The sequence below is a fragment of the Natator depressus genome, chromosome 10, assembly GCF_965152275.1.
Source record: "Natator depressus isolate rNatDep1 chromosome 10, rNatDep2.hap1, whole genome shotgun sequence".
Taxonomy (NCBI): domain Eukaryota; kingdom Metazoa; phylum Chordata; order Testudines; family Cheloniidae; genus Natator; species Natator depressus.
Genome location: NC_134243.1, coordinates 82,886,983 through 82,898,348, shown reverse-complemented (window position 1 = coordinate 82,898,348; position 11,366 = coordinate 82,886,983). Strand labels below are relative to the sequence as shown.

Here is an 11,366-nt window from a genome sequence, read left to right as displayed (position 1 = left end):
CCGCCCCACTGACAGACCTAACCAAAAAGAAACAGCCAAATGCCGTTCAGTGGACCGAAGAGTGTCAGAAGGCCTTTAACCAGCTTAAAGCGACACTCACGTCTGACCCTGTACTAAGGGACCCAGACTTTGACAAACAGTTCCTAGTAACCACAGATGCGTCCAAGCATGGCGTGGGAGCAGTTTTAATGCAGGAAGGACCGGATCAAGAATTGCACCGTGTAGCGTTTCTCAGCAAGAAGCTGTCTGAGAGGGAAAGCAACTGGTCAGTCAGTGAAAAAGAATGTTACGCCATTGTCTACGCCCTGGAAAAGCTACGCCCATACGTTTGGGAACGGCGTTTCCACCTGCAAACTGACCATGCTGCGCTACAGTGGCTTCATAACACCATGGGAAATAACAAAAACTTATTCGGTGGAGTTTAGCTCTCCAAGATTTTGATTTCGATATCCAACACATCTCAGGAGCTTCTAACAAAGTGGCTGATGCACTCTCCCGTGAAAGTTTCCCAGAATCAACTGGTTAAAATCGTGCTTGAGATATGGAAAATACTGTTAGTCTTTATATACTTGGTAGTATATTTAGAGGTGCATGTGTCTTATTCACTCTGTTTTCTCCTAGAGCTCCAGGAAGAAATCACAGCCAGCGTTTTACCCTATCTCTGATTTGGGGTGTGTGTCATAAATATAAAGGGAAGGGTAAACACCTTTAAAATCCCTCCTGGCCACAGGAAAAGCCCTTTCACCTGTAAGGGGTTAAGAAGCTAGGATAACCTTGCTGGCACCTGACCACAATGACCAATGAGGAGACAAGATACTTTCAAAGCTGGAAGGGGGAGAAACAAAGGCTCTCTCTGTCTGTGTGATGCTTTTGCCGGGGACAGAACAGGAATGGAGTCTTAGAACTTAGTAAGTAATCTAGTTAGATATGTGTTAGATTCTGTTTTTTTTTAAATGGCTGATACAATAAGCTGTGCTGAATGGAATGTAGATTCCTGTTTTTGTGTCTTTTTGTAACTTAAGGTTTTGCCTAGAGAGATTCTCTATGTTTTGAATCTGATTACCCTGTAAGGTATTTACCATCCTGATTTTACAGGGGTGATTCTTTTACTTTTTCTTCAACTAAAATTCTTCTTTTAAGAACCTGATGGCTTTTCCATTGTTCTTAAGATCCAAGGGTTTGGGTCTGTGGTCACCTATGCAAATTGGTAAGGATTTTTATCAAGCCTTCCCCAGGAAAGGCGGTGTAGGGTTTGGGGAGGATTTTGGGGGGAAAGACGTTTCCAGACGGGCTCTTTCCCTGTTATATATTTGTTAGATGCTTGGTGGTGGCAGCAATCAAATCCAAGGGCAAAAGGTAAAATAGTTTGCACCTTGGAGAAGTTTTAACCTAAGCTGGTAAAAATAAGCTTAGGGGTTTTTTCATGCAGGTCCTCACATCTGTACCCTAGAGTTCAGAGTGGGGAAGGAACCTTGACAGGGGTGTTGGTTTTCATAACCATTTGTCCCCATAACGAGTGGCACTGGTGGTGATACTGGGAAACTGGAGTGTCTAAGGGAATTGCTTGTGCGACTTGTGGTTAGCCAGTGGGGTGAAACCAAAGTCCTCTCTCTCTCTCTGGCTGGCTGGATTGGGTTGCCTTGGTGTGCAAAGGAACCCCAGCCTTGGGCTGTCACTGCCCGGCTTGAAGCAATTTGTCGTGAATTGGCACTCTCCGTTGGGTCCCGCCAGGACCAGTGTCATTACACAGGCACATTTCATTTATCGCCTCGGGGGAAGAGTGGTGCAGTTCAGAGGAATGTTACACTGTTTATTAATAGGACAGGGAATAAAGTCTAAACTATCCCACAGTATCTTCAAACATCTTTGTCTGCACAGGCACACTTTAAAATGTAACGAACGATATCACAGTATGTTACGCTAAAGGAGAACGTGGCATATTTCCAATGCAATGTACATTGCGCAGGAAGCTCAAAACATACCACCTGCGTTCTGCAGGGCACCATTGTCCTAAATCAGTTGCGAAGGACGTTCACCGTCAGGGAAAAAAAAAAAAAAAAGAGATTGTAATATCTAGGAATGACCAGAAGTGGCGAACTGTAGGCTTGAAATCCTCAATCTAAAATATATTTCAACAGACACTTCATTACAACAGGGAGAATATGCCTCAAGTTCCATAGAGAAGACATTTGACTTACAGTAAGTATAAACCTTAAGGCTCTAAAAATGTAAGCTCACCTTCGATCTACAGAGGGTATTGAAATCTGAAATGCACGTTGAAAGAATGTTCTTGTGCAGTTTAAACCACAGATCAAGGCTGCTTTGGGCAGGAACCTTGGAAGGTTTTGCAACAGTCTAGAGAACAGCTAGTGCACTGGGGAAGGTACGAGCATCCTCAGGAGAGCTGCAAGAGGGGACTAAATGAAGCACGTAATTTGGCTGGCCTGGGCAATGACACAAGGACATAGCGCCCTAGGTCACAGTGAGGTACGTGCCAGGTATGGCTGCGCTGGGCTGGCAGCGGGAGTCAGGATATTGAGGCATTCATGAGCTAAGCCGGTGGCCATTCTCCTCGGTTGGGGTAAACTCGTGACACGTGTTTAAGGGAGATGAACAATCCAAACCGTGGACCCCAGGGTTAGAAGATTTCCCCTCCAGCAGAGGTTCTGGTTGAGTGGGGTTTAGCTGAGCACCTACATGCCAAACTAGTCCACTCGCCTACCCATATCCACCCCCGTAACAGATGGGGAGAAACACTTCTGGGAGTGGGGGAGTGCAGAGCGCTGAGATGGGGTTAGCTGCCCCAGGCCTTGCTGTCCTGACAAAGCAGCTGCTGTCTGGTCTCTATTTAGGCCCCAATCCTGGAATGGGATGCCCGTGCAGAGCCGCCAGCTGAATGGGGGCCCAGGGTCCTCTGACACCCTACAGGCTGCACGGACCCTACCACATACAGCTATGTACCCACGTTCACTCACTCCAGACAAAGGCTAGGAATAGGCCGTGTGGACAGCTCGCTGGGCACTCATTTTGTAGGGCTGTCCCTGGCTGCCCCTCCCCCTGCATCAGTACAGCTCCAGCCCCAATCTGCACTAGCTCAGGTCTGTCCCTGCCACCCTCCCAGCTCAGCTTTTGGGCTGGGGGCAAGGGCTTCCCCTATGAAGAGCCCAGACTTGGCTTCTGGTGCAGGGAAGCCAACTGCCAAACCAATGTGACACCAGCCCCAGCCCCAGCCCCCACTCCAGAAGTGGATGGGGGGGTGGCTAGATCAGTAAAACGCCCCTATCCTTGGCTGCAGGTGAAGAATGCACAGTGCAGCTCAGAGGGGTGTTGGCTCAAGGCATCTTTACCCTCCCCCAGGTCTGGACTGGCCTTGAACAGGCTGGTCCCACATCATGAGTTAGAGCAGCCTGAAGGCTGCACCAATTTGTGCTGGTGCCAGTGGCCCCAAGGGCCTGTTGTGGCAGCTGTGCTCAGCAGGGAGAGATCAGGAGCTGCTGTGCTGTCACCAGAGGGTCCCCCTATGCTGGGCTGAATGGGCTTGAGGCCCCTTTGTGCCCCAGGTGCAGCCGCAGCGAAGCCAAGGGTGAGGGCCTTGCCCATGTCACCATGGATGCAGCGGGTGGAGGCTGACTCTGCAGCCCCTCACTCGCCTCCCTGCAGCTGGCCGGGAACCCAGCGAGGGGCTCCCCCACAGCCTCTCGAGGGGGGAGGGGGCTATGTGCTGGGGTCAGTTGGCCATGGGGTAGAAATCCTCTGAGCCTCCCTGATGGGAACAGAGCCAGCAGCAGCATGTGACTTAAATGGCCAAGCACCTCCCAGGAGCAGAGCACGGGGCTGAATTCCCCACGAGCCCTTGGCCCGAGACATGGGACCTGCTCTGCTCCACATTCCGAGTCCCCTCCCCCAAGAAAAGACCTGGCCGAGTCCCTGCCCTTCCCACGGGCTAGAGATGGGGAATGCTGCCCGCCTTCCCTGCCAGGCAGCGCAGTGCCCACAGCAGAGCATCCCGCCAAGCAATGGGGGGCCTGGCAGCCTCAGTGGCCGATTTCCTCCCTGGTGCAGTCCTGTTGGTTGCACTGGAGTGTCACCAGGAGTGGATCTGCTCCATTCTCCGGCCTGTTAAAGTGCTAAGATTTCTTGGAAGTCCTGTCCCTTCTCTGGCTCAGGGCAGGTGTCAATACATTCAGCGGGTCGGGGGTGCTGGGCTCTTCCTCCCCCTGGCAGCAGGAAGCCCTGCTCTGTTTCCGGTAGGCACTTGAGAAGTACACCAGCCCCACGGGCACTGGCAATCCCAGGACTGTTTCCATGTGGGTAGGAAAGACTAGAGATCAAGGACAGAGAATTGGAGAATGAGTGAATGGGGATCATGTTCCTTTGTGTGTCTCACACTCTAGGTTCCTCTATGATCAACTCTTCACCAGATCCATCCTGCGGAACAAAGCACGGACCTGGGGGCACGAGTAGAGAAACATTTTTAGTACTTGGTGCTGATTCCCCCCGTTTGTACCTGGTGTTGTCTCCACAGCTGGGCAACGAGAGTGTAAAATGCTCCTGGCTTGGCCCCGGTGCCCAGACCTCTGCAAGGTGCAAGGCTGTGGGGATCTGACCCCTGCCCTGCCCCTCCTGGAGTGGGGGGTGTCAGCCGCAGGGACACCCCTGTGTGGAGTACAAGAGAGCAGGGACCTTGTGCATGTTATGGAAAATCCATTGAAATACAAACTACTGGGCCACTATTTCCTCAAAATTGGAGAGTTGTTTCATCTGCTCAACCTGCATCGAGTGTCTTCGAAGCAGCTTCTTCTTGGTTCGCAAGTCACCCCTTCTCGGTGAACTCGGAGCAGCGGGCACTATGGGTTTGAAGCCCCCAGCAAGCGGGGAAGACGGTTTGCTGTAAGAGCCGATGTCGGGAATTGGCGGGTTGGGGTTTACATTCAAAGGAGGCAAATACCCTGGTCGGGTATGAGAAATGTGATCGAGCAGGAGTGTCCCAGAGCCACGTCTTTCCAGCAAATTGGGTGGCCTGCGGCGACCGGTGCCGGGAGACGTGCTGGACGTGCTGTCCAGGGATTCCCGGGAGCCGTTGGACATAGCCAAATGGGAACTAGTGAGCTGTTTTCTCTCCAAAGGCACCTTCCCCGCATCGGCCAGAATGGAGCTGGAGTCACAGTAGAGCTGTGAATCCGAATCGTAATGCGCAGTGCCCAGCCTTCTCCGAGGCAGGGCATCTTTGCAGGCTGCGGAGCCCGAGCCGGCGGAGCTGGCGTTCTCCGGCTCAGCAGGGACAGCGCCCCTCCTGGCAATGCGCTGAGGAAGGGCCTGAGTTTTGTCATAGGATGGTTTCCTTGATCCCGGCACAGAAGTTGCTGGGATCTTCAGAGTCTGGTCATCCCCCAAAGGGAAGAGGGACAAGTCTTTACCCTTCCTGCTGCCGTTCCTGGGTAAGGAACCCTTTCTGCGGAGCGACAAGTCATTGATGCCCAGGATGATTTCCTCATCTGCACGCAACGTCTTGGCCTCGTCCGGATGGGCAGAGGAGGTGAGAACAGAAGGTGCAACCAAGCCCCATGGTTCCGATTGCAGCCTCTTCAGCTGCGGCAGACGGGCTCTTCGGGGGTTGCAGAATTTCCTGGTCGGAGAGCAGGGCTCGTGAAGGGCCTGGGCCGGCTGGCACCCGCTGGCATGTGCGGGGTGGAAGCGGAAGAAGGGCTCTTCCTTCGCAGCGGCTGAGGCCCCTGAAGTGGGCGCTTTCAGTTCAGTCTCCGAAGGCATCATGCACACGCCCGGGCGCCGCCTCTCCCCTGGCTCTGGCGATGGCGGGACGTTAAGGTATTGTTGGGTGGCTGTGGTACCTGAAGAGGACTTGTCCGTAGTTATAATGATCACCTCCTTCCCCTTAGCTCTGCAGGCTCTCAGGAGATGTTTCAGCACATCCTGGTCATGTGCATTGACCGCGTAAACCAGAGCAGAGGCTCCAGAGTGATCTTCTAGGCTCGGGTCTGCTCTGTTCTCCAGCAGCAGAGAAACGACCTCTTTCCCGGCTCCTCTGAGGCACGCATGCATCAGGGCTGTTCTGCCGGCTTTGTCCTGGATGTTGGGGTCAGCCCCGTAATCCAGCAGGTACTTCACCATCCGGGCTTTGTCTGTACTCTGCTGATCCACGTGTTTAGTGAGGCAGGCCACCATGAGAGCGGTCTCTCCCTTCTCGTTGCTTTCATTAATGTAGGCCCCGCCTTCCAGCAAGAGCCTGGCCAGCCGGAGTCTGCCTAGCCACACCGCCTTGAGCAGCGAATTCCCATCCGTCCGCAGCTCCATCATTTCATCCATCGCACCAGCGAGTGTCTATTGGCCGGGAAAGGCAAAGGCAACCGGCACCTGTTAAAGCAACAGAGAAATCAGCCTCAGCACCTGTTCTCAAAGGCCTGGCTCTGTGATCTGGGCTCTTCCCCGGTTCCCCAGGGCATGTCACGCTGGCTTCGGGCATCTCCTTTCTAAGCAGGCAATAAAACCAGCAATGAACTCTCCGCAGGGCAGGGGCTGATCTGTGCAGCACCCGCATGGTGCAGGCCCCTGGCCAATAATAGCTGAACTGAGACGGAGAAACGGGTATTTATGCTCTCATTTAGTCTCCATGGAAAACCACCGCTGTTAAAAGCTTGGAACTTTCTGCTGATTTGAAGTGAGCTTTATTCACACACCGTGAGATTTTTACAAGTGACATTCATGGGACCATGCTCCTCAATGCCCAGGTGAAGCCCAGTGAGAGTCAATGCGATTTGTGCTCCTAAACCCTTTAGGTGCTTGTGAAAATCTCTCCCGTCACTCGTACTCTCAGCAATTGGACTCACTTTGATTGCCTTCCATTGCTTTGTGTCAGTCCCAGAAATGCCTTTCCTGTACTAGCCCCTTGATACCATGGGGATGGGCACCGGAGAAGAACTTGAGCCGGATGGGCAAACTTGTGTGGTTCTCTGCAGCATGGCCTCCTCCCTGCCGGCAGAGATCCACTTGATTGGCCTGGCCTTGGCCTCCTTTCTCATTGTGCTACTCGCACTCCGGCCCTGGGCTCATGCTGGCCTGCTGGGCTTCGTGCTTCCTCTCCTGTGCGCTTAGCCCATGAAGTCTCAAGGCCTTGGCTCATTATTACCCATCAGCCACTTAGCTGCCCCCAGCCCACTCTACAGGCATCACCTGCGAGGTGTTTGCTCTCTCTCTTTATCCTGGCTGCCTCTCACCCAGTTTCGCTTCATTAGTAAATGTGCTAACAGCTGGAGGCTGCCCGGGAATGTAGATTACCTTCCGGAAGGGCCCTGCTATGCCAGGGGTCCCAATGCTGACCCCTCTCTCCACGCTCCTGCCCCGATCACATGAGGCCTGATCTGAACCCTACTGAAATTAGCCCTTGGACTAGTGTCGTATTGCTAGGGCAGAGCGTGTCCCATCCGTACGTGATGTTTGAATCCACTCCCGTAAATCTACACTGGCCCCATGCAGTAAATCCGTCCCTTACGTGGGTGGGCAGCACATGCCCTCCGGAAATAGAGAGAGGAGTTTGGTTGTTTCACCATGGCCTACGGGGCCTGGTCCGAAATCATGCCATGCCCAAACTCCCTCTTACGATGACCTTGTATTAATGCTCAGGTGCGCCCTGCCCAGCGTGGTGGGCACCAAACTCATGGGATGGGATCCGGGGGGGGGTGTGTGGACGGAAAAGGTGGATACATTGGGACATCCCCTCAGCATGACTCACTGGCCACAAGGAATGAGCTGAGCTCTGTGTGACCAGAGTCATGATCCTGAATTGCTGCTACCCTGAGGAACCCCAACTGTCCCTCCACAGCTTGTTCTCAGCATGAGGGTCTGGGAGTAAAGTACTGCAAGAACCAGGCGGTCGCCAGAGCAGTGTGCCCGAAGGGCCACAAGGGGGGGCGCTTGGACAGCACCCTGCTCCGAGCACACAGCTGCGCCCTGGCAATCTGGGGAGCAGGTGGGGTCTCTGGAAAGCTGGGTACAAGCAAACAATCCGTGTGTTACTCCAGCTACAGGTAAAGACACACGGCGAGGGCCAAGGAACGCCGGCCGCGCTTACAGCCGGGGGGCCTCTCTCCTGGGAAGCAGGGACTGAAAACGGGGCGGGGGTCATGGGGGACAATCCGCTGAACATGGGCTCCCCGGGAGTTGCCAAATGCGATGCATGAGCAAGGGACTCTCGCGTGGGAGCCGGGAGGTTATTTTCCCTCTGCGTGGGTGCAAGCGCTGCTGCAATCCCCTGCCCAGTTCTGGTGCCCACAATTCAGGTTCAGTGATAAATGGAAGGGGTCAGGGACGATCTACAAGAATGGTTAAAGGATTAGAAAACCTGCCCCATGGTGATAGACTCCAGGAGCTCTATTTATTTAAGAACATAAAACGGCCCTCCTGGGTCCGGCCAAAGGTCCCTCCAGCCCAGTATCTTGTCTGCCAACAGTGGCCAATGCCAGGTGCCCCAGAGGGAGTGAATCTAACAGGTAAGGACTTAGTGATCTCTCTCCTGCCATCCATCTCCACCCTCTGACAGACAGAGGCTAGGGACACCATTCCTCGCCCATCCTGGCTAATAGCCATTAATGGACTTAACCTCCATGAATTTATCCAGTTCTCTTTTAAACCCTGTGATAGTCCTCACCTTCACAACCTCCTCAGGCAAGGAGTTCCACAGGTTGACTGTGCGCTGTGTGAAGAAATACTGCCTTTTGTTTCTTTTAAACCTGCTGCCCATTAATTTCATTGGGTGGCCCCCAGTTCTTATCTTATGGGAACAAGTAAATAACTTTTTAGCTTCACAAAGAGGAGGATGAGGGGTGACTTGATGACCAACATGGGGAATAACTATTTGATAACGGGCTCTTCAGTCCCTACAACGTGACCCAGTGGCTGGAAGATGAAGCTAGACAAATTCAGTCTGGAAATAAGATGCCGGTTGTTACTGGTGAGAGTAATTAGCCATTGGACCATTTCCCCCGGGGGCTGGTGGATCCTCCATCACTGGTCACTTTAAAGTCAGGACGGGATGTTTTGCTACAGGCCCAGCTCTCGGAGGAATGTGGGGCAGGTCTCGGGCCTGCTAAGCAGGAGGCCAGGCTAACGGATCACAGCGATCCCTGCGGGCCCCGGCGTGTGCCCCCTTCCGCCACTCGCCGGTGTGCAGCAAGCCCAGCGCACCCAGGCAGGGAGGGAACCGCACAGCGGAAGCCCAAGGCAGCTGGGCACTTGTCTCCCTCAGGCCCCAGGGAGAATCCCACGCTGAATGCAGGGACCAGGCTGACACCCCCGCTCAAGGCCGCTGCCGGCTGCAGAGGTCTGTGCGCAGGGTGCAAGCCCGGGAGGGACCCTGGGCACGCCTGGGACGGCCGGGGATGCGGGAACTCCCCCCCTCCCAGCTCAGGGCTGCAGCCTGCTCTGTCCTAGACCCAGAGAGCAGTGGGAATATAACTGTACTGTTGTGGGGGCAGGTCCCACAGCTGTGACCCGGGGGCTCTGGAAGGGCCTCCAGGGTAAGGCCGAGACCTGAGACCTGCCCCGCAGGGAAGCTGCCACTGACACCAGCTTAGCCCCCTGGCTCCTTCCTGTCTAAGCTGCGCTCCTCGGGCCAGTGCCCCTGAGCCAGGCGCCAGCCGGGGGACACTGCCCACCACCCCCGTGAGCATGGTGGGCACCCCGGCCCGGCAGGGACAGCTCGCCTCGGCCCCCGCCGGCCGGTCCCCAGCTATCCGGCTCGGCACAGCCCCTGCCTGCCACCCGCCAGGAGCCCCGCGGACCTTGGGAGCGACACGGGCGGACAGAGGGCCCCGGAGGCACCGGGCCGGAGCCCCCAGGCGGACCCAGCCTGGCGCAGCGGCGCGGGGGGAAACCCGGAAACTTTGAGCCCCTGGCGCGGCACGTGGGGCTGAGCAAAGCCGCCGGCGAGTGGCCGGAGCCGGGGGAGGACTGGGCGCAGCCCCGCGGGAGTTCCCGTAGCGCCCGGGCCGTTATGTGCTGGGGCGAGGGGGGCCCGTCCCCCGCCTTTCCCCAGCTCTCTCCGCTCCCTCCCCGGGCTAGCTGCTGACCCGGCTCGGCCCCTCCGCACCGAGCGGGTCGGCGGGACCCGGCGCCGGGCACCGCGCTCCAGGCTGGAGCTGTCCAGCGGCCGGGAGCCCGGGAGCGGGCGCGGCGCCTCTCTCCATGGTGCTGACCGGCCGCCCGCCCGCCCGCGCCCTGCCCCGCTCCCCGCCGCCCAGCCCCGGCCCCGGCCAGCGCCCCCGGCCCCGGTTACCTGCTCCCGGCGGGGCGCATCCCGCCCGCTGGCTCCTGCCAGTTCAGGGGCCGCCGCCAGGGCGGGTCCCCAGGCGGCCCCTGCGGCGCTCCGGGGCGCCTCCGGCTTGGCCCCGGGCTGCGCCCCGCGGCGTGGCTGGCTCTGGCTCCCCGGAGACGCTGCCCGGCAGCTTGGTCCCGTCCTCTGGGAGCCGAGCGCCTGCGTCACGGGAGCGGGTCTGAGCTCGGTGCCCGGCTCCGATCTGCCCGGCCCCGACCTGCCCCTGCCCGGCCCCCAGCTGGCCCGGCGCCCCCCGGGGCTCCTGGCCCTGCCCCGTGCGCCCCGCGGCGCCGCTGCCTCCCCGAGCCTCAACCCCGGAGCTCCCGGTGCCCGTCAGAGCTGGCTGGGCAGCTGCAGCCCTGCCGCGTGGAGTCACGGGGGCGGGTGTGTCGGGGGCGTGTGTGCAAAGGGGCCTGGCAGTGTGAGCCTGGGTGTGGATGGGCGGCGGTGAGTGTGTCGGTGTCGGTGGGTATCTGGCATCAGTAGGGGTGTGGCTGGGTCAGCCTGTGGATGTGGATGTGAGTGTGGGGCTGTGAATGGGCATGTGGCTGTGAGTGTGTCAGTGTCACAGCGTGTGTGGCTGCCCATATGGAGAGGTACATCCTCTGCATTCCCTGGAAATTCCCTGCTCCCTTCCCAGCTGCCTGCGCACCCGCAGCCCCTCAGCCCCGCCGGCACCCGCGGCCCCTCAGCCCTGCTGCTCTGGCTGGTCATTTTAAGGCAGGAACCTGGTGACTTTTCTAGGAAGCATCGCCAAAGGAGGTGCATGGAGGCCGGGTTGGGCAGGGCACCTGCTGCCATGGGCACCTCAGGGGCTGCAGTCTCTGGAGGGCCTGTCTGGGTGCAGGCAGGGCCCAGGCTCTGCCCAGACAGATCTGGATGGGTAGCTGTAGTCACAGACAGAAGGGTTCTTGGGGCAGCCCAAGGACTCTCCATGCCCAGACACCCTCCCATGGCCCAGAGCTGCCCTGTTTGAACAAAGACAATGACACTCTTTCCCACTGGCACTGACCCGGTTCCATGGCCCAGCCTGCTGCCT

At 57.0% G+C, this 11,366-nt stretch overlaps 1 protein-coding gene across 1 annotated transcript; it reads right to left on the bottom strand.

The window, feature by feature from the left end:
* Nucleotides 1-3,920: 3,920 nt before the first annotated feature.
* Nucleotides 3,921-10,371, bottom strand: ANKRD34C (ankyrin repeat domain 34C). The gene is made up of 2 exons (XM_074964839.1): nt 10,289-10,371; nt 3,921-6,372 (listed from the first exon to the last, which is right to left on the bottom strand). Exon 2 carries the CDS (start codon nt 6,322-6,324, stop codon nt 4,720-4,722), a length of 1,605 nt encoding a protein of 534 aa, XP_074820940.1. The 5' UTR covers nt 6,325-6,372; nt 10,289-10,371; the 3' UTR covers nt 3,921-4,719.
* Between the last annotated feature and the right edge of the window lie 995 nt (nt 10,372-11,366).